Below are 24323 nucleotides of genomic sequence, written 5' to 3'. Positions count from 1 at the left end.
TCCTCCATCATTGTCACCGTAGCTCTTTGTCTGTCTTGTTGCTGCTGAAGGAAAAGTCGTTTGGTCTCTGACTGTCTGACCCACATATGGCGTAGGTTTACTCGGCGCTCTTCTATGTGTCGGCTCCATGTAGTGTGTGTGGTGTGTTGGTAATGGTGGGGGGATTTTCCACTATAGATGCATCGGGGCGATCGCTCACTCATGTGTGATGCCTCCATCTGCTCTCAGCCTCCAAAACTCTCAGCCATGCATACACACAATACACACAGTCACCACCTTGGATGGACAGTATGGCAGATAAAGAATCTTTTTTTTATTTGCAAGACATTTTTTCAAACATTTTTGAAAAAAATAAAAAAAAACCATGCAGTATTACAAAAACCAGAGTGTACTCTGAGAGTATAGTCTCAGGTTCTTATTGCTTCCTCGCTGACTCCTGTATTTCTGTAACTGAAAATGGCACAACAGCCTTATAAACACTGACCTCTGTCAAGATATCAAGTTTCTATTCATGTCGCACAGGTCTGACTCCCACTTATGGAGGAGTGAGGTGTTTTTACCCCCTCTCCTTCCCGCGGAAACTGTTGCCGTGCGAGAACAGCTGATGGATTTGTTTTGTGTCTTGCCGTGTTTAGGTTCTGCCGAGCTCGCGGTGCGATAGGAAGTGAGTGATTTCAGGCCTTTATCTTGAACGCTCCTGATGCAGATGGAAAGCACAGCTTAAAGAGGGACAGAGGATATAGGTGACGTTTACATGAAGCTGTGATTAGGTTGTCTCTAACTCCCAGGCACGGTATAATGCATGTGACTGGTATGGATTTATTTGGCTGTGAGAGAAAGGTTGCAGGTTGGAGTTGTTTTTTAATAAATTGGTATTGAGGCGTTCAGGTAATGTTTTCTTGACAAAATATTGGTCGTTCAAAAGGTGAGGAGCAGAGTTTATTCATTCTTGTCCTTTGTAACAGGAGACAGGGCAGTTTGTCTTAAACTACCAAGCTTTTCCAAAGCTATTTTTGATCAAACACACAATCTTTTAAAAGCAAAATAATGCTCAATTCAAGGCTCTAATAGAGTTTGTGCTGGCGTTGATATAGTTGAATTTGAGCAAAATATTTGAGTGATGCAATGTTGTGAAATTAAATCAACAGACATAAATGGTGAAAAGATAAAGTCCCCTCCTCCTCCTCCTCCTCCTCTGCTCTTTTCCAGAGGAGAGAAGGCAAATAATCAAGGGTTTTGTTTTGTCCATAACTCGGGTGAATAATTCGATTGAACTCGAAGGCATCATGTGTCTAAACCCATGTGAGGGTCATGATGTGAAGAAAAAAAGCATCAAAGATGCCTATTATTATAAGAACATAGTCATGTCCAACTCAGTTCTCCAAAGGGATATGTGATGAAGCTCAATAGCACCAAGTCTCTGAAGTCAACTAATCTGTTGTTCCCTCCTTCATCCTCTTCATCACTCCCTCCCACAGACAACTGACTAAAGGACTACCTTTATCTCACCCGTTCATCACACTCTTGCTGCTTTCTCTCGTCTCCTTTTGTTCTGGAGAGAATGGCACTAAATTCCCCTCTTTACTAGGGACCCTTACAAACACACACACACACACACACACACGCACACAGGTTTGTGTTGTTATTCTTCTCAGGACACTGCATTGACATCCATTCATTTTAGACAGCTTAAACAAAGTGCCATGCTTAACATAAACCATAAAACCATGCTGCACACTATATTAAACTTAAACAGCTAAAATCCAAGCCCTAACTTTACCAGTTCCTCAGAAACAAGGTTCTGCTAAATTAGGACCAGGATTTGGTCTCCATGATGATGCATTTCATGCAAGACTAAGTACAAATAGAAGAGCACACACACACACACATACATCAAAGTCAGGAATGTGCAGCATGCTGTGGTTATACGTGGTTAGGCCTACTAATGTCAAGTTTCTCCTTGTGTGGTGTGTAAGTATAACTCTTAATTATGTGAATCATTTGTTGTTATTAAAACTTACATTTCTGCATTCAATAGATGGAGGGAAAATACAGTCTTTTGCCATAAATGACATACGTTTGATTCCCTGTGTCGGATACAATCTCCCATTCCATGCTCACATGGATTATCCACGGTCAGAGGCAGACAGGGAAACGCAGGGATGGTAAAACAATCTTTGTTAGGTGGAGTATTTTTAGGGATACAACTCATTTTACTCCTCTACTGCATCGGACTTCAGATTGCAGTTGTTTTCAACATAAAGGCCATTCGTCTCCAGAGGGAAGAGAGAGGGCAACTGTGGTGGAAAACACCAGTTATTACCAGTTATTATCTCTTTCTACTTCCAGTTTGGCTGTGCTGAAAAGCAACATTAAGATACCAGTACACAGCAACAATTGTAGGTCATGGAAACAGTGAGTGGTAGTTATGAGGATATTTCAGAGGCAATACAAAGACTATAGTTAGACTTTTCTACTGCTGTAATGTCCTCATCTGCTCTTCTTTCCCTGTGGCTTTTACTCCTCATTATTTTCCAGTCATTCTCACTCTGCTTTACTCTCCCCTTCTCACTGTCCTGACTGTGTGTTTAGGATCTGTTTATTTGACATTATACATGTTAGGACAGTAGAGGTGGGGCTTTTTTTCTGAAATGAAAGGCACTTCCATCACACACTGACTCATCCGTCAAGCCTGTGATGAAGACAGAAGCCTCATCCCGAACTGTGGCATAGATTTTTATGATTTTAGACTTGGTTTAACACACACATTATTACATTATTACACACCAGGAAAGACACAAGTCTTCCTCTTTCTTCGTTGGTGTTTCTTGGGCAGAGCTGTTCTTTGTTTGTGGAAAAAGCGCCGTAAACAAGGAACAAACTAGAAAAGGCTTATTTTTAGCCTGCGGATTCCAAATTAGTTTTATTTCAAGGCAATTATTCACTTATACAAACATATTTATAGGTAATATTTTCAATTTTTGTCAATAAACCCTCCTAAATGTTACACACTGGACCTTTTTAAGATATTACAGGTACCATGTTTGCAGGTGTGTAAACAAACAGACCCCATTTAAACAGGGGTAGGGACAGGGATCCTTTCTGTGTAATTAAATTGTAATTGGACAACACTAAATACTTGTTTGAACTTGCCTGCCTTCAGATCCCATCACAAAAAATCAACTTGGGGGTAGTTCAGCGACGCATGTGGCCTTTATTCGTCAGCGTGTGTAAAAACGAGTATCCAGGACACATGACAGAAACCTCAGACTCAACTTTTTCTTGCACCAGGCAGTTCAAACTTTGATTTGGAACCAGAACCATGCCAGAGCCGTGTTGGTGTGAGACCCTAATCAAGGCCCAAATACTCCATCCATCTTTTCAGCGTCAATATTCTTTGTGTGATTTTACTCTCCCTTGTTTCCATAATCTTCATTCAGTCTGTTGAATAAATCAATTTGAATTGATTTCTTATTACCTGTTGTTTTCACACATTTTTCTTTGAAATGTAAGCAAGCAGCAGTGATTTTGAGTGTCTGTGTCTGTGTGTGTGTGTGTGTGTGTGTGTGTATGGTGGTGGTGAGGTGAAAAGAGGATATAAAAGGAAACAAAGACGGCAGAGAAAAGGTGTTGGAGAATGTGCAAGAGTGACGTATGTTCATTTGGGATTCAAAATGCACAGATCTACGAGCACTTGGATACAAAAAGAAGATATTGATACCCATAGAATACAGACTTTTGTATTAGTGCATGGGCAAAATCAATCAGCTGGTCAGTTGTGGACTTAAGTATCTGATTCTGAGTTGGACATGACAACCTGATGAAATCCCTCCCTCCCATGCGTGTGTACTATATGTTGCCTCTTTTTCTGGCATTAACACTGTCCTTGTCAGGGCCTGTAGTCCTCACAGCAACCAAAATAATTGGCCATAATTGTTTAGAACCGTGTTTTTGAAGACCTGGTTAAGTTCAGGGCTAAGATTTGAATATTGGTTTGGTTAAGGTAAGGTTTAGTGATTAACTGGTTATGGTTAAGGTTGGGGATAATGCTTCATTTAGGCTGTCCAGATAAATGCAAGTCAATGCAGTGTCCTAAGAAGAATAACTGCACAGACCTGAGTGAGTATGTGTGTGTGTGTGTGTGTGTGTGTGAGGTGAGGTGGGGATTGGGGGTTGGGGAGCGCGAGCTATCCATGAATGAAATGTATCCTTTGTTTGCAGGCCCATTATCTAGATAATCACATCCATATTTCCTCTCATCTTCTGTGCTTTACCACAGCCTTACGAGTCCTCTCTCCCTCTCTCTCTCTCTCTCTCTCTCTCACTCTCTCTCTCTCTCTCTCTCCCTCACACACACACACACAAACTGGCAGTGAGAGATAATGGAATTGTTGCCCCTGGTTTCTTTTGGTGAGATTGTAAATAAATTCTGTCATCAAAAAGTGTGTGTGCTCAGCATCCACTCAGGTGTTCTCTGTGTGTTTGTGCATGCATGTACACACTGATCAAAGCGCGTATTAGTCTATGCATACCTGTGTGTGTGTGTGTGTGTGTGTGTGTGTGTGTGTGTGTGTGTGTGTGTGTGTGTGTGTGTGTGTGTGTGTGTGTGTGTGTGTGTGTGTGTGTGTGTGTGTGTGTGTGTGTGTGTGTGTGTGTGTGTGTGTGTGTTTTATTTAAATCTCTCACCTATCTGCATATGAACCTGTGTGTGTGTGTGTGTGTGCGTGCGTGCTCAGTATCATTCCCCTCCCTGTCACAGTGGGCTGATAGCAGCAGTCGACAAAGACTAGTAATGGAGAAACCCCCTCCCTCTTCGTTCTGAGCTTTTCATTTGCTGCTGAGATGACTTTGGCTCTCCGCCAGCCAATCTCCCATCTTGAATCTGAATTGTTGCTTACTATATCCGGACATATTATTCGCAAAAAAAAAAGTGACAAAGATAATTTGAGTGCCTGTGCGCCTGCTTGTTTGCACTGTGGGAGAAAAGTTGGGATTTATCTACACGAGTATCTGGCGATTACATTTTCTTTTAAAACAGAAAGATGAGAAGAGACCGTAATTCTCTGAGGGTTTTACACAAGACTGTAATATTTGCATACACATCGCTGCCTTTTGTCATCATTTCACTTGTTTTCATTAGTTCCTCCCAGGTGCTGAATAGAACTGTCTTTTCCTCAGTTGTAATAACACAATCATCCAGTCAATAATGTTCCCTTCCCTACATCTGGCACAGTAATCATGTCTGTGTCCACAATAACAATACTAAATCCAATACTGCTATTAACGAAGCCTTTCAATTAAGCTCTTTACACGGTCCTGTAAACACATGTACTTACAGCCTTTTTGTGAGATTTAATTTATTTTCCTCAAAATTTTACACTACAATTATAACCATCTCAGACTTGAAGTCACTGCTGGAGAAACATTCAGTGTTTTGACTTTGAGAAAAATTTAAATCTGTGGTACATTTTGTAATGAAACTTACTTGCACTAAAATTTAGAGGTATATCAATGAATTGTTATAGCTAGTTAAAAGGGGTGAGTTTTTATCAGTCTGTTATGTGATGAATTGGTTCATTATTTATTATTTACACATGTTTGTGTTCTCTGAAACCTTATAAATGATCACTAAAAGTTTGACAAAGCTTTATTTTTAAAAAAATACTAAACAACTAGGGCTTCAACTAATACATATTTTCATACTCGATTAATCTGTCGATTATTTTCTCAATGAGTGTCATAAAATGTCAGAAAATGTTGAAAAATGTGGATCAGTGTTAAAAAAAAACCTGCAAATGATGATATCTCAGATATCATGTTTCATCCAGAAGCAAATCATTATTATTTAACATTATTTAAACACTCAAACTGATTAATTGATTATCAAAATAGTTGAATAGTTAAATTTTTTCAGTTTTGTCCTAAAGCAACATGTTACAAGTTTACCTGCAACTATTTCAAAATAAAAGTCCTAGCATTGTTTTCAAATATTGGGGTTTTTACTGTGTTTTTGTTTTTGTCATAATACGTAAAATTAAAGGTCCATATTTCTATACGTATTCAACATGCCAAAGTATAGTTACAGAAATGTTTGTGTCAGTGTGTTGGGATGTATTTTTTTTTCTCTAAATACTGTATGTTTCCCTGTGTTTCCCTGTAGATCCTGGTGAACTCTGTGAGTCCCAACCGTCCTGCAGTGCTGTATGAGAAGGTGACTGTAAGTGACGGAGGAAGTCCTTTACTGCGAGACATGCTGTTCAGCCCCGACCAGCAGTACATCTACACGCTGACAGACAGACAGGTGAGTTCACTGTCTGGGGTTTCTCAGATAAATGCACAAATAACACAGAGACACAGTCACTCACCAACGCCATCGTGCATACTGGAGGTGTGCAGCTCTCCCACAGAGAACGGTGTTTTTTTCGTATCTAGATTTATGGGCTACAATAAGACTCAGGAAAGGTACTTTTCATGGAACAACTCAATACGATACAATTTTCACTGCCTTCACAATTATTTTCCATAAACAAAGCTTTTTCTGGTGTTTATTGAAGATCGTACTAAAAGCAGAGTGATGTACGGTACGGAGTACGGATGATAAAACTATTAATTAGACTTTTGCTGGTGTAATATACCAACAATAAATTCATTATGCATAAAATGACACACAAAGATGAATAAAAATACAACACTTATGAACAACTTGTCTCCAGGGTAGCAATATTGCAGATCATTTGGAGCAGGTGCAGCAGTATGAAAATGCACACAGAACAATATTTGGTATGATTAGATGCAATACTATGTTGCTTAATGTTGACACTCATTTGCAATTACAAATTAAATTAAGCCCAATCTGTCAATTTATACCGTCGAATAAATATTTAATGACTCAGAGAATGACTTTTTTTGTACATTCAGATCATCACAGTGTTCCATGACTTGGGTTAGGGTTTTTTTGTACACATTTTTCTATATACACTTGCAGTGTGAATCCAAGTGGCACCATAACAAGCCACATGGAATCAAAAGTTGGGATATTCCCACATGTGGTAAAGACACACACTGTGTGTGTGTGTGTGCTGTAATGATGGGTGTATATGTCTCTGTATAACCATCATTAGCCTCCATATCCAGCAGTTCCTAATGTAACAGTTACCACAGGTGACTGCACTGGGCTAACAATGCCTCATTAACACACGCCTGGACACACACGTGGGCACACAAACTATGTGTGACTTGTACTGCACTCTGTAATTACATTTATAGTGGATGAGTTGTGTTGTGATTGTACAGTGTGTAGAACTATGAGGAGTAAGATATACAGCCACTAACGTCTAATTGGGGTGAGATCTTGTGTGGATATTTGGTGCTGAACTGCTGTGGAGGAAATGACTGTTGCAATTATGCAATGCTGCTACTGTCCAGGTTAGGATTGCTTCGGTTTGGGACATTACTTACATTACATTACATGTCATTTAGCAGACGCTTTTATCCAAAGCGACTTACAATGGAATCAAGTACAATTAGCCAGGGGTGGAATCGAACTTGCGAAACATCGAACTTGCGACCATGATGTCTTTGGTACACAAGGTAGGGTCTTAACCACTGAGCCACTCCACCCTCCCTACTTAAACATCTCTATGACCGTGAAGAGCCGTACTTGGCAATAAAGCTCTTCTGATTCTGATTCTGATTCTGACCCTGCCTTCTATGCTATAACTTACACCGCCTTTACACCTGGCATTAGAATGCATTTTCTGGGATTGCTTCACTACATGCATCTACACCTGGTATTGACATCAAGTTCCGAAATGCTAGCTGATCACGCTCAGCAGGAAACAGCAATGATTCAGCAATTGATTCAAGCTGGCATGTAGTCAGGCAGTGGTTTAGGGAGAGCTTGCTCGTTGTTGGCAATGTTGGATGATCACGTTTGCAAGAAGTCCTACATAATGTCCAGATTCATTTTTTTGCTCCCTCACTTTACTCACTCTATGTGCTTCCTCCTCGGCTGCTGTGTCGTGACATTAAAGTGTGTAAAAATGGGAATGTCACTACAGAAACATAGAGTCATGTGGAGTTGACAGGCTAAATTTCATGCACTACATCTTTCATGAGTTGCACAACGTTCTCAATTCATGCTTCTGTGGGTGATCAAGGGCGTCTCCATGTAAACACACACCACCAACTGGACATTTCAGTTAGTTTAAATCGTATCAACCTGACTGTATTGTCGGTTTGTTTAATGTTTCCTTCATTTTCATAATGAATGGCTTTTATGAACTTGTTGTTATAAAGAAGCAAACAATTCACTTAGCTACTGCAAAAAAAAGTGGAGGTGGTCACTGCATCAGTGTGGAGAATATGTTTTGGTCTGACAGCTGAAGATTAAACATCCTCATGGAGACCGTGATTCACACAGTGAAGTCATATAGTGCAACAAAATATGACAGTAATGCATCACAAGAAAATTTTACAGACGTAAAAGTATCTAGTGTCACTTTTTCTGTCCATTTTTGTTGCTCGGAATATTAAAAAGTGTCGCACGACAAGGTGGAAATCAAGCGTCGAAGTAAGGTGCTTCTGAATGTCAATGAGTGTCTTCACAAAGATAGAAGTGTAGCGTGTGTGTGTGTGTGTGTGTGTGTGTGTGTGTGTGTGTGTGTGTGTGTGTGTGTGTGTGTGTGTGTGTGTGTGTGTGTGTGTGTGTGTGCGCGTGCGTGTGCGTGCCTGTGGTCATTACCAGCCTCACCACCGGTGAGATCCGTGTCTACTTTGATGGTGAGGCAGAGGAGAGGGAGGAGAACGTGTCGCTCCCCAGGCTCAGCTGCTGCGCCACTCGTTTTTCTGTCTCATTAGTGTAGCGAGTGCAGGAAGCAGAGATGGAGGGAGAAGTGAGGATGGGAAGTAGGTTTGTACATGATGTGAATATGTCTTTATTTAATAAATCCAAATTGGGCTTTAAGTAAAGACCTGATTAAAAAGGGTGAGACACAGTACATGTTTGATTAGAGAAATGTATTTTAGGCAAGACTCCATTTTCCAATATTTTCCAGTACAGTGAAAAGCAGAAGTTTGATTCCTAAACGTTCCTCTTTTATTCGCTGAAACTGGTGTTTTGATGCACAAATGTGCATCATAGACTGTCACTCTCAGACTCATGGACTTCGTGTACACAAAAACACACTCACTCCAACTCATCTACACTCAAGGACAGCCTGTCTCCATCCACCTCACATCATGCTCTTTTCTTTAGAACCCCTCACATATGCCCATCACACACACACACACCTCCATCTCTGTGTTTGATCCCCATTAATGGAAAGCAGGATTGGGTTTATCAGAATAGGGGGCCGTGTTCGTGAGACCTGCTACCTAAACCCCCCATTCCAGCACTAATGACTAGAGGGGCCAATTCCCCTCTCCTGCTCTCTGTCCTACCCTCATCTTTATCCTCTGCCCTCCATCTATATTGCTATGCCCCCACCATCCCTGCGTTTATAAATCCTTGCATCGGCCGCCACACATGCACACGCACACCCTCCCATCTTTTCAACTAAGCCCCAAATTGAGTCCTCCCCTCTCAACTGCCTTCTACTGATCCCATTCCCCTGTTTTTAATGATGTCCCACAATCGCTGCTGCACCCCCCACCCCTACCACCACCATCTCACACACACTTTCCCACACATGATGATGCCTTCCTCTTTGTCAACGGAGGCCGAGGTGGAAAATTGTGGAATTGAGAGAGGGATGGATACACGAAGGAAAGACGAGGAATTGAAAAGGATGATGGTCGTGGGCAGGTTTTTGAGCTGAAGGGCGATGTGCTTCAGTACTTCACTCACACACATACTGTAAATATCGACTCGGGAAGAAAGCAGGGCTGTATGTATCATGAGTGAATCGGGTAAGGGGCATGGTTGCATTCCTTGTGAAAGCTTCCTGTGTGTGTGTGTGTGTGTTGCACGGTGGTGTGGGGTAGGGGTGGTGGTGCTGTTTCCCGGTGGGGGTTCCTCTGACAAGCCAAGCACATTAAGGTGTCACCGGACATATCCACTGATGCGTAGCACATGACAAGCACCGCCCTCCCCCCACCCCACCCCACATACACACACACTTGAGCAGTGAGTCAGAGTAAGGGGCAACGCCCGGTGATTTATGAGTCGCTCTGTTCTTGCTATATTCATCACTGTCATTATTATCAATAGCGGGTACGACAGCAGAAGAGTGTGTCCTACTGTGTGTGTGTGATCAAACGACTTCACATCACTTTGGCTGTGACTGAAGTCCATGTTGTTGCTCATTTCACTTTGTGTGTGTGCGCAAACAGCTAAAATGTCTTCACCAGCTGCCATTGAGAAATGTCGACCTTATTGATAAGAATCTATTCACTCACTACTGAGCCGTGTTCACACGCACACATATTTCCCTCAAGTGCTGTCAATGGGCCCTTTGTTTGCACAGCAGCCTTTCTGGCAGGTGTAAATAATCAAATGAGTGTGGTTGAATTCCATTTTGGTTCCTCAGTTTCAGGGTACACACTGGTTCAGCGTGTTTGTACTTTTCCTGCTAAAAATTTGTCATAATGTCTTGTACAGTGGGGAAAAAGGGTGCCGTTTACACACTTCAGTATCAAATGTATGCATTTAGTCATTGCTTTATTTATAAAAACACTAATCCAGGTTAGAAACTTTCAACTTTTTTATGTGAAAAGCTTCACATCACTTTTTAACACTGTCGCTCGTACACTGACCGAACACAAACTTTGTAATCATTTCTGTTCGTAGTGCAAATCCTGTGGTGGCTCAGTCGAGACACTTCACACCCATCGAATCATTTCCTCTGCTCTTTTATAGTCGAGAAGATTGAATTTGATTCCACGGATGCTGTTCTAGCTGCCACTGCACACGTGTTCGCCCTCAGTGTAGCACACACTCACACCGTCACACATCCTCATGTCTTTGACGGCAGCCATGCGTATGATATCGGTGTGGTGTGCGGTGCTGGCTAATTGCTAAAAACATGAATATTCATCTTCAGTGTGAGAAGTGGGTCTGTGTTTCGTCGTGGAAACCGAAGGACACGAGACGAGCTTTGTTCAAGTGCTGCTGCTGTAGTGTGTATTGCTCAGTTGTATTTTGATATAGTCTTTGTTGGCATCTGCATTTGTAAACACACTCAAACATTCAGTGTATTTGTGTATGTTTGTGGGTGGGTGTGTGTGTGTGGGCTAATGCCATTGTCTGACTTTTTATTCAGCATCTGAAAGAGATTCCCCTTCCACATTCATTTCACTACTCCTTCGCATCCCTTGAAGGAATCCATATTCATGCACATCCTTGTACATTTAAACAAGCCATCCACAAACTGTTGGTTTGGGTTGCCACAGTAATTTGTGTGTTGCTGATTCGGCGTGGCCTCTGTGAGTAATATCTTACCCATAGGGTTTCATTTGACTTCATTCCTCTGTCTGTCGATCTGTTTACACGCACATATTACTGGTTCACTGCCAATCTCATTAGCAAACACATTAGTACAGACTGACACCAACACACATAATAAAGCAGCTGGTTGTATCAATCAAGACTGACGTTTTAGCAAACTGGATACAGCTAATCAGTCAGTTCTAAGTAGCTCAAAGATTAATTTTCCACAATTTATCAAACAGAGGAACTCCCAAAGTTAACAAGCGCATAATGCTGCGTTGAAACATCAGCTAATGACTGACACTTTGTTTCATCATTTACACAGCATTATGTAGCGTACAGCATGAGGTTTGTTTAGATACTGGGGCCTTACAGTCCGTACTATTACATCAATTATGGAGTCAAGCTACTACAGCATGTCTACATTTATGCCGCTTTTCCACTATACAGTTCTAGCATAACTCGTCACGACTGTACCCGGATTGGTATGAGACACGTGGTTTTCCATTACTCTACACAAACCCACAAATGACTGAAGAGCAAAGCAGTTCTTTTCGATGCACTGGATCATTAGAATCAGTTCAGCAGAGCTCAGACTAAAATATGGCTAAACGGGTTGTGATATGGTAAATTTTTTTGGGCAGACCAGGATACCAATTTATGCTCGGTCAGCTTAAATATTTGAAAATAGGAAGACTTTCTGTTGAGAGCACAACAGTCACGTTTGAATTGAATTTGACTGTTTAACTTTGTCGTTATTAACGTAGCAGAAAAACTTTCTACCACTTGCTTTTTAATATTTATTTTCCAGATTTCATTCATGCACCGAGGCCTGCTCATCATCGAACTGGTTCATTTAGATTCATGAGCAGTTTCATCTTTTCCAATCGCTCCACTCACCGGCAGTGGGAAGCTGGAGTGAGATACTTGGAATATGTCCTTTACGCCACATGCATGGACACACACACACACAGTACCATCATTGTTATGTTAATGTTAATAGACCTGGTGTGGAGAGATGAAGATGAGGACACAGTGATGAGAGAGGGTGCAGGGACAGGTGCTAGTGGAGGTATATGGCTTTCAATTACAATAGTTCAAACCATTATAGCACCTTTCTCAGAACAGAACAGCGATGCTCCCCTACACAGACACTCGTGTGTATAGGTGTTCCCGTTAATTACGTCTCCAACCGTGCTTGCTGTGTGAATGCTAATGCAAAAACATGAATAAATAAAGTTAATTCCAACAATGACCGTACATTCACAAGTATATATAATTAATTATTAAAATGTTTAACATGGATGGATAAAAGAAGGTGTGATCCATAAAAAACCCCAACTTCGAGTTAGATTCACTTTCTGCTTTCACGACAAGACCATTTGACAATAATAGTATAATAATAGTACATAAAAATAGTATAATAATGTGTTTCCCTGTGCGCAACTGCAGAGGTAATTTAGTTTTTTTGCATATTTGTGTCACAGCAGATGTTGATATACATTTCTTTATTGTGCAAAGTAAACAAACATAAGAAAAATCATATCAGTTGCAACTAGACTTTTTCTTAAAGACCTTTCACCTCCTCTTGTTTTGGATATTGATGACCTGGATGAATGAGAATCTCCACAGATATAATCCCCTACTGTTCTTCATATCGAGAGATTTTAACTCATTTGTCGATATCGGATAGTACATTTTAAATCCAATATCGACCAATACTGATATTGTGCCAATAAAATCATGCAGCCCTAGACAATAATTTAAACAAACTGTCAAGAGTGCTGTACTTTTCCATCACAGTATATGTCTTTGTTAAAATCATTTAATCAAGACAGTAATCAAATATAGCAGATACTGGGCTAGATACACAGAAAGGGTCCATTTCCATGTCTGCTAATATCTCAAACCTTCTCTCTTCCTCTTTTAATTCCTGATCCTCCAACAAACCTGTCTCTCCAGTTGTATTATTCTCTTTTTCCCATGCGCTTGATTGACTGTGTGCACGCCTGATCAGAAGTGGGCTCAAACTCATCTTTGGCATGATGCCATCAGTACTAATGGAAGTGTAGCTGTCACTAGATATCTTTGTGGGTCTCTCATCTCTCAGTTTTAGTCCACCATCTATTCGTTCCCTCAGGATGACGCGATAGAACAGACTGATACAGTCGGAAAAGAGGCGGAGATGGAATGAGAGGTTAATGGTTTCGATCTCCCTCTATGAACCCCCGCTCGCCTTTTTCTTCTTAATCACTATCAATTGGCTGCACAATCGCTCCTCCTGTTGCTCGACAGTGATTGGGCCAGAACGATGTGTATTTGACTGATTGTCATTGATTGAGGCCAATCAAAAGCTGGAATGGCCTGCAGAGCCACTCCTCGGGGCAAATCACTGCATTCAGTGCCGTGCCTGAACCACAAGTCATGCACGAGAGTGCACGGAGTCGTTTTGAATTTGTGTCAAACCTCCATTTTTTCCCCCTAATTCATGCGCAGCAGGTGTCGTCAGAACCGTTGTGAAGTATCAAATTGGAAGAGCTCAGGAGAAAAGGGAAAAATAATTTATTTCCCTTATCACAATGGAAGTAACAGCAGAATGTTGAAAAGAAAACAAAACTGTATTATTAAGTACATTTGTAAAGACATGTGTTTCAAATTTGGGAAAAAGACTGGGAGGAAAAACCGAATCAGAATGTTACAGGACCTGGATGGCTCTGGATCACATACCAGAAAGGACGTAGAAAATCTTTTACAACTCTCTCCACTCTCCCATTTTTTATATTATTTTTTTATGCATCAGGTTCATGTAGGTGAAGCCATTCATCATCATTTGTGTAGTAAAGTATAGTGTAGTATGTTGGCTCAAGACGGCGGCCTCCTTAAAGTAAGGCCTCTACCTTAAATATTTTTTATAGGTTTTATTTTAAAGGTCCAGCATCTAAAATGTAGGTAAAATTACTTTTGTTAAAGGTGAATCATTCCTTTAAGCAGAAATTGAAGATCAAATAATTATACTTTAACACTGAATGTTGTTTTTCATTTCCCCCCCAGAATGAGCATTTTCGTGGAGTTGGGTCAACTCCACAGAGGCCGCCATTTTAGTCCGTCATGTTTTTACAGTAGCCCACTATGGACAAACTAAACATGTTTTGAGTTTTGATGCTTACTGAAGTCTACATAGATTGTCCAACACAATATTCAGCTGTAGAGTTGCAACTTCATCAATAAATGTTACTTATGGGTCAGCCAGTCATCATCTAACCGCTTTATCCTCCACCAGAGGGTCGCGGGGGGTGCTGTGCCAATCTCAGCTACATGGGGCGATAGGCGGGGTACACCCTGGACAGTTCGCCAGTCCATCGCAGGGCCACACACAGATAGAGACAAACAACCATTCACTCTCACTCTCACTCCTACGGTCAATTTAGAGTGTCCAATTCATTGCATGTTTTTGGACTGTGGGAGGAAGCCAGAGTACCCGGAGAGAACCCACACACACACAGGGAGAACATGCAAACTCCATGCAGAAGGGCCCTTGTTCCAACCGGGGCTCGAACCCGGGTCTTCTCGTTGCAAGGCGAGAGTGCTAACCACTAGACCACCGTGTGAGCCCAATGTTACTTATGGGTAGTTTATTAAATTTGTCTTACATTTATCTGACACCCTGGACATTTGTAGTGGAGGTTTCTGCTGGACTGGTGCATCAGAGTATTAGGAGTACCATAAAGCAGAATGTCTTTCTGCCCCAGCTGGTTCTGAAACAATAGGAGATCAGTAGACAGTGAAAAAGTAATGTTTTACATTATAGTGTGTGTGTGTGTGTGTGTGTGTGTGTGCGTGTGTGTGTGTGTGTTAGGCAGGGGGGGTGTGGCATCGTGATCGATTAAATTCCGTCCGTCTCTTCTCATAGTATTTACACCAACTTTCTTCTCTGTAGATTTTTTTATTAGTTTGTCTCCATGATTAAATGTGTATGTGAATGTGGGGCTGTTCTGCAACAAATTGCTCCATGGGGATGAATAAAGTTGTATTGTATTGTTTCCCTCAGCTATTATCATCCATCTGCCCAACCCTACTGAAATATTAAATTACAAGGGTGTTTCCAAGATGGCTGCCGAGTGCTGAGACTTGCCTGTGAGGACTTTGCGTCCACACAACATCTCCAGCAAGAACAAATAAAAGATTGTCCTCCATATTTTCCTCCTCAGATCCTCTCTGTCTGTCTATATGGTGGTCACATGGCAGCACTAATGGAAATGCCAGCTGTGTGGGTCTTCACTCCTCACCAAGTCCATTTACTAAAGTGACAGAGTCATTTACCAGGCAGCCGGCCTCTCCCATCCTCACTTAATTAGAAGACCCCTAGGCCTGGCTACCTTAGCTGCTCACATTTACCGCTTTTCTCTCTCTCCGGGTTCCGTTGAGTCCATACTCTTTGTTTTTGGTGGTTTTTCAGTCTCATCCTTTGTCTCTATCGCTCTCTCTTCCATTCCATCCTTCTTACTCTCCGCTGTCTCTGTCAGACTCTCCCTCGAGTGAAGGACAGAGTATTATGGACAAATGGCTACACACAGAGTGAGAGGACATTGACCTACAGCTCTTTTTAGAAGGGTTAATAGAAATGTCTATGTGATGAGGATGGGGATGAAGAATGATGGTTTTCCATATCTTTGTTTTTAAAGGTTGATCTCAGTTTGGGTTTGTTTGTGTTGCAGCTCTTGTACTGACTTCATCCTTTACCTGCTCATCTCATTGTCTTGACATGTTTTGCCTTTTCTATTAAATGGGAAAAGCGCAACTAATTAGACTTTAGGGAAAATGACTTCAAGTGAGCAATTATAATTTCATTATCAAGGACCAGGAATTTGCATTCTGTTCAAAACTTCATTGCAAGTATATTAGACGCTCACAAACTCTTATAGCTCGAGGATCATCTTAAATCTGTACATGTTTTCATAGCAGTTTCTGTGACTGGAATTGTCTTCAAACTCAGACAAATAAGTCGTGTGAATGGCCTCTTTTACACTGGCATGGAGTATACAGGATGAGATGAAAGCAGTAAATCAGGGAAAGAAAAAACAAAGTAGAGGATGAATAATTGAGCCTGGTGCTGGGGAAAGAGGATAGAAAATATAAATTAAAGAGGTGATAAAGCAGGAGAGCTGATGGGGAGGGAGAAGTGGCAGACGAAACACAATATGAGGGAGATAAATATGGCCAGAGAGGCAGGAAGGGCAGCGGACACAAGAAATACAGCAGGGCATGAATTTTGGAGGGGAAAACAAGAGGTGTATCGCAGTGGACATGTCACTCAGACAGGTCTGCGGTGAACAGTTTGAGTTGACCACGATGATCATACTGGTCTATAAACGTGGATATTTTGTGTTTCCGAAATCCATTTAAACCTTAAATCTTATTTTCCCCAATTGTTATTCTGGGTTTTTAATTTGGGAATATAATTTGCAGTCAGGAAATTGCAGTATTTTCACTATCACAATAATAATAGAACATGACATGAGATTTGCAGAAACACTGTGATATGAATTCCCAGATTCAGTATTTGGACATGATGTAGCAAATGGGATGTGTGTCACAAGGAGATGTTGTCAGTTTTTTTCGATGGACCACACTGATGTGATTGCTGTTTTTCAATTTCCATTCCTCCCTCTACTCAAACTCCACCCACCCGCCCTCTCTTTTGTCATCCTTCAACAGCTCTTCGTCCTATTCAGTGTTAAACTCTGCGAGTGGTGTTTGCTTTCCTTCTTATCTCCACTCAGTCAACACATCAAGCTCCATCCAGTCATTGATGTCGTAAGCCCCTTACAATCCAGTCAATGCACACATGCTAACTCAGCCTTTGATTCAACCGCCCCCTCTGACCCCCTGTTGAGCTTGATGTTCCACAACTACAGGATCTGTCTCACAAACGTAAACAACCTGTTGAAAGCCATGTTGCTGTGTTTTTCAGAAAAGCTAGATGGGGCCGTCACTTTTTCCAAAAATCCTGTTTGAACGATCACACAGCTCTGAGAGTATTAGGTTAAGGAAAGAAAAAGATGTTTTCCATTTAATATTTAGTTAAAATTGTTCTACTAATTCTTTCCTAATTCCCACAAAAAAGTATTTCACAGAGATGCTGTTGGTATCAGCATCTCTGGTCAAAAAAAAGATACTGATACATCCCAAACCTCTAAATACGCCATGAATGCTTCACTAAGCACAGTCTGTAAAGAGAGTGCGACTTGTGCCACAAATGTCACATGGCCAGATTGTGGGATAAGGGATTCACATGTCTGCCAGGCTGCAGTGATCATGTGACGCACTTATTTTTAGATAAAAGAAGAAAAGAGCCAAACAAAAAGTGTTATTGTGTAAAGAAGACAGACTTTATCGGACTGATTTGTAATCGATGTATTCTTAACACTGTAGTGTCACACATGAAAAAATGGTATCAAACCATCTCTAGTATATTATTTTCCTGAGTACATATTAGCGATGCACGATATTGTCATCACAGTATCGTATGGTAAGATAAGATAGTCCTTTATTTGTCCTGCAGTGGGGAAATTTACAATGTATTGGTAGATATTAGATATCACCTCCTTGACTTAATTATTGCCTTTATTTATTTTGCTTAATTAAGAGCATGTATGTCTCTGTCTGCTGTGACATGTGTATAAAACATATTGTGTTCATTTCACCACAGAAGAGACTAAGTGAGCTCTTTAGTTTGGCACATGTGTATATATATGTATACACACATATATATATATATATATATATATATATATATATATATATATATGTATATATATATATATATGTATTGGCACATCCCCTGCTCTATGTGTGCTGTTGTCTTTATCTGCAATTTCACACTTTGACACTTGGAAGCTTCTCACTGAAACCATGTTCCTCTACGTCCCTTTTCTGCAGGACTTGAGTTATACGAGGTCAAATGTTTAGCACAAGAGGTTCAACTCTTTTTACTCAGGGAGGTATGGACATGACTAATTTATGAGATTCAAGCAGATATGTGTGTGTATAATAAACTGAATTCTCTCACCCAGACGTAACCGAGAGAGGAGGCTCTCTTCTGTGTGACATCTCTGCTACACCCAGCTCCTCCTCCTCTCCTCCGCTATAGACTCTCCCTGTTTTTGAATGTTGTTTAAAAAAAAAAAAAAAAAAAAAAAAAGAAAGGCGCTACAAGGCCAACCCTTTTATGTCTTTAGATTTAACAGCCAATGAAAAGCCCTGGTGAAAGCTTTACAAGTCTTGCGGGTTTTGGGGGTGACCGTCGCAAAACCTGTTAGCTGGCCGCATTAAGGCAGGTGATGGTGGTCTGTAAAAACAGATTGAAGAGGAAAGGTGGAAAGTTTACAGCAGAAAGGAGATGTCATGGCACTGCGCTATGGTCAGGGTGGAGGTGTGACAACAGAGGAAGAGAGAGCGAGAAAGCGGATTTGAGTTACAGCAGTGGATGCTATTGTAAATAAGGAGATGGCAAGAGAGGGGATGGCAGGCTTGGTTTATAAGGTCATTTAAAGGAGTAATGTGGCGCGCTGTCTGGAATTGGCTTTCATTAAAAGAGCCGTCGAGAGAGACAGAGAGAAGCAATGAGCGGTGGGAGGGGTGCAGGCCGTTTTCCCTGGCAGTGTTCCCTTTCACACATATATATATACATATATATATATATATATTTATCTATATATATATATATATAGATATATACACATTTTTTTAGATCTACATGCAGTTATACAAGTAAAGTCCCGGCTCCAGTAAAGCATTTTATAGCTCCACAGGGAAAAACAACCATCATATCCCTCCTAACCCATCAACATCTCTGTGGCACTCCCACTCTAGAGCCTATGGTGTCTACTAGTACAGGGACATTTGTGAACAATAGTCTATATCTATCATTACACAGGGTAATGATAAGGTTTTGCTAGCTCACCACGAACCCTTAGTGTTGGTATGATTTATGTGGACCATTGTCCTTAATCACCATCACAGTGATTTATGGAGAAGAGAGGGGGATTTTCGATAATATGAGGAACAGGCCATTCTTACTTCTCTCCATTTTCTTCTGTCTTTTTTTGTTAAATCATAAACTACATGCTGCAGAGTTTTTTTCCCCTCCATCCATTATATGCTCATTCATTTTTGCCCCTTTTCCCTTCTCCGTCATTCTTTTATTTCTAAGACACACCAGTTCCTTGTTCCATCCTTCTTTCAGCTTGAAACTACTCACATTCTTTCTGACAATGACACATAGCAGCCGTCTGCCACCATATCCCATCTACTCAGCACAATGTCCCAGCCAATTCTCCCTGTGTGTGTCTTCCATTATGCCTCTATTTTACTCTATTTATCCATCCATCCATCTAGCACTACTTCCAGTAGATGACCACCGTCCTCTCTCCCTCCCCTGATCCTTACTGTTGCTCGTTTGCATCATTTCATCTCTGTCTCCATGACGTTGTTTTGGCAGGAAGCCATATGGATAGTTACTGAGGTTCTTTATTGGCTTTTATTGTAGGGGCATGTTTTAGTCTGTTGGAAAACAAATGAGGTTCCCGGGAATGGATGCATCCATAGAAGATGGTTTTAGGACAGAAACATGTACAGGGAACAGAGTATGACATAATGGATCTGTAAGTAAATGTACAGTGTAGTTGGGAGAAGAAAACAGAGGTGATCAGTGCTTTTGTCTGTCAAAGAGTCCAAAAGCCAGGTTGACGCAAGACATTTCAGAGCATACATGAGTTCCGTGATGTCATATCTGTCTTGTATTTATGTTACACTTAAAGCTCACTGAGGATTCTCAGCCTCAGTATGAAACGTGTGTGTTGATACATCTTTCTGTCATCCCCCCCCCATCGCGAGCTCATAAAAAAGTCAGACCCCACTGGGACCAGCACCACTTAAGTCCCCACCTACCACTGGACAGAGTTCTCGTGTTAAATGTGCATCTGTGGTATAATGGTGTTGGGGTAGTGTCGTTAAATGCTGTTACTTATCAGTCACACATATACACACACACACCTCATGAAACAGGGGGATCAAGTGACTCATCAAGTTGGGGCCCTTTGGTGAAGAAAGGTTGACTGTGGTGTTGACACATCCAGCACATGTGTGCTCACAGACCCACAAACACATGCGGTTACTTTGTGGCACACTATGGAGCATCGTGTGCATATGCTCGCAATCCGTCTGTCACACACTTGCGCACACTTGTGAACGTCTTGAAATAAACACACACTTTCAGCCATGTTGTGATCCATGTGTCAACACCTGAAAGTTTGAGTAAAGGACTTTAAGCCTAGTTTGTAAAGCAACATCTGTCCCCAGTCACCAAGCACACATACTCATACACTTTTGTCTTTCTTCAGCTGGTCATTAAGTCTTTTCAAACTGTAGTGTGTCATTTTTAAATATCAGCTCCATATGACTCGCTCTCACGTTCTCAAATGTCTCATTTTTTCCACAAAGCTAAATTATTTTTGTTTTAATGATTTATTTTTTATAAGGAACAAATAAACCAGAAAATATTCACATTTCAGAGGAAAAAACACCCAAGATAGTTGACGATTAATTTAGTAATTGATTAATCGAGTGAATTCTGTTGCTCAAAAAACCTTGTCATTTGTTTGGTGGGATAAATGCTTTTTGCCCCGCACACTCCTGTGCTGTTGATGTACTGAATACACTCAAATGCTTCCTCAGTTGGGTTTAATAGTGTTTGACAAAGTTCTTGTTTTCAGATGAAGGACGCAGCACACAAATAATGTCACTTCTCAAATAATGTCATTTCTGTTCAGGGAGACCAAGCAGAGACAAATATAATATTTTTTCAAAAAGTTACAGACTGCAGTGGGGGCAACAAGTCCCCGAAAAGCCACACACACACACACACACACACACACACACACACACACACACACACACCAGGGTTTGTCCTTCTGCTCATCTACCTCCCATTGGTGTTCGAGGTCACCTGTCAATCACTGCACAGCCACCTGTCAGGTTTCCCAGCATGCATTGCGAGGTCTCTCCTGTACATGCTTCAATGGAGATTGTCACAGTCTACTGGACCAGAATCACTCACCAGAACGAACACACACACACACACACACACACACACACACACACACACACACACACAGACAGACTATTTGCTGAGCACAATTTTGAGACTGAATCAGTCTGATAAACTGCTTTCTGTTGAATATACATCTCATTATTTCTTCTTCTCTCTCTGTCTCTAGGTGGTGAGAGTTCCAGTGGAGAGCTGTGAGCAGTACACTACTTGTGGGGAGTGTTTGGGCTCCAGAGATCCTCACTGTGGATGGTGTGTCCTCCACAATGTGTAAGTACCCACCCCAGCACACACACAATGATGGTAAAAGCAGTGTTTCAGTGTTTTGGGCTATGCAAAGCACTCTGCAGAATAGTTAAAGTTCAGATGATTCACTCCTGGTTTGAAGGGAAAATTCACCCTAAAAATGTAATGTACCGGGAGTATTTTCAGGTTATTTTGTTATTTAAAACAAAATAAAATTAAAAAAACACATAAGGCCTTGAATGTATTATTTTTTTCACTGATCACACCCTCAGTAGTTAGTCGTTAGTTAGTTAGTCGATAAATTTAAACTTGAACTACACTGGTACGCACAGCTGTTAAGAGAAGCGTACTTAGCACACGGCAGATAATTTACGACCAAAGATTCAGCTGCTACTTTGAATTTGTGTATTTTAAGTTCTTACAACTTCAGTAAAATGCCTCAAATAGATATTTATGAATCACAAAAGTGTGATTCATGTCCAATTTCTACAGCGATAAGGCGATGAGGCTTCCTGCGAGCATGGTGATGCATTTATCCTGTGTAAGTGTGTCATATAGTTAAACCTCTTAATAGCACATAAATAACAACACAGTTTGGCTGCCTGCTGGCGCCGTGACACGCCCATTTGTCTTGGTGGTGCTTAGCTTATTATTGTGATGGGGTTTTTTTTGGTCTTATGTTTTTTAAGATTACTCTTTGTGTGTGTGTGTGTGTAGGAGGTATAACAAATTAACAGATCTAAATAAGCAATGAACTGATCAATGTTCCTTCCTTTTAATGTTTTGAAATGCGCAAATGAAGCTGCTGTTGTGCAATGCGACAACCAACACACTTGGAAGGGAAGGTCCAGTGTGTAAGATGTATGTTAAATTATTGTCATTTGAAAAAAAAATTGAAGATAAAATATTCAGGGATATTCAGCAGCCACATGCAGCTTCACTTTTGCACACTGTACCTTTTATATTTAACCTGAACCTCTTGAAGTTAAAATAATATGATTGAAACACATAAGATGTTATAAAATGATAAACCTAATAAATCTAACTGAATGATTCCATAATATAAGTGTCTTTCCTCAGCCATGTATGTAAATATGTTATTCCTCTAAAGCATACATGCATGACACCCCAAGTGTGCACTCGCACAAGAGAGTGTTACACTGCTGTGTTATTGAAAGGTGACAGGATGTTAAACCACTTGTGGAACACCTTCAGCATCTGGCAAAATCCCAATCTCGCTCTGCATTAATTAAACGTATAAAACATAACACCAACCTGTCTTTGCCCGTGGCGCAACACTCAAAGACACATACACATACAGTAAGTTCCATTATACACGTAATCATGACGGACCTGAACCGTTTGGGCACATTTTGACCTTGTGTCATGTGTGCAGCTCGCTCATTTCCTACTTGATAATGTCACCAAATCTGGTTGAGGCCCTTGCAGATGAAATGGACAAGTAGTAATAACAGGCAAATTATTTATAAGCCTCATTCCAGCCCTCTGGTGCTTTTAGCCACATCTTATTAAGAGCCGTGGTGGGTTCAATCAGCAGTGGAATTAAAGGGGGAGTCTGCACACACACACACACACACACACACACACCTAGGTGTTTCTAGGCAAATTAGCACACTTCATTCACATAAATTCCCCCAGTCACACATCAGAGAAGCAGTATGAGAAGCAGAATGAGGTTTATAATGAGAAAATGTGTACATTCCTTGGGATCTCTTGTGTGTGTGTGTGTGTGTGTGTGTGTGTGTGTGTGTGTGTGTGTGTGTGTGTGTGTCTGTGTCTACCAAGGCAGTGTTTGGTGACAGCCTTTTTTTTTTTGCTGAACGTGAGTGAAGGCTAACTAAACAAGGGGATGGAGGGCTGCTGTGCGAGAAGGCAGTTAGCATTTTTTATTTTTTTTTGTCCCAGCCTCCCTCTTATTGTTTAGGCCTCGCAGAACGCCGCATCAGCACTTTCCTCTTAACCACTGGGGCCAGTTGTTGTTAGTGCAGGGGGTGAAGTGATAGCTAATGCATTATAAATGGCTAATAGTAAAAAGGCTTCGATACGGGAGCTGTGTGCTGATTTTTATTATTTTTTTTTTAGCATGATCAGTTGGCTCGTAATTGTGCGAGGAAACGCTGACCTCGCTGATATATGGCTGGTAGAAATAGTATCATTTTTATTGTTCAGGGAATTTTTAATGATCGTCTTTATATCTCCTGAAACGTCGTGAGTTGTGTGGAGCTTTAAAGTGAAAAGATAAGGGGGGGTGTAGGTTCATATAGCATAGTGGTTCTCTCACAAATGTCAGGGCCAATAAGGTAATGATGTAAAGGCCTACAGTAATGGCTGGGGGAAGCTATTAGCCTGTTTGTCTTGTATTATTGCTCCCATTTGTGTGACGGTGATGGCTGTGCATGTTTGTCATCTTAATATGATCTCAATGTTAACGAAACAGTTGCTCACATCCTATATCTCTCGTCTCTCTGTCCTCCTCCTCTTCCCCTGTCCCTTTCACTCCGTCCTCCTTTCCTTTTTGTT

The 24323-nt window shown here is 41.0% G+C and overlaps 1 protein-coding gene across 2 annotated transcripts in view; it reads left to right on the top strand.

The window, feature by feature from the left end:
- LOC122767829 (plexin-A1-like) overlaps positions 1–24323 on the top strand; it is a 192826-nt gene that overhangs the window by 82418 nt on the left and 86085 nt on the right. For both annotated transcript variants that reach the window (XM_044023327.1, XM_044023325.1), the window contains exons 4-5: positions 6161–6301; positions 21706–21806. In XM_044023327.1, coding sequence (XP_043879262.1) covers positions 6161–6301; positions 21706–21806 — 242 coding nt within the window. The remainder of the gene's footprint in view (positions 1–6160; positions 6302–21705; positions 21807–24323) is intronic.

Source organism: Solea senegalensis, linkage group LG4 (assembly GCF_019176455.1).
Source record: "Solea senegalensis isolate Sse05_10M linkage group LG4, IFAPA_SoseM_1, whole genome shotgun sequence".
In the NCBI taxonomy this organism is placed as follows: domain Eukaryota; kingdom Metazoa; phylum Chordata; class Actinopteri; order Pleuronectiformes; family Soleidae; genus Solea; species Solea senegalensis.
Note: the sequence above shows the minus strand (reverse complement) of the source record. Positions and strands in the feature narration are given on the sequence as shown.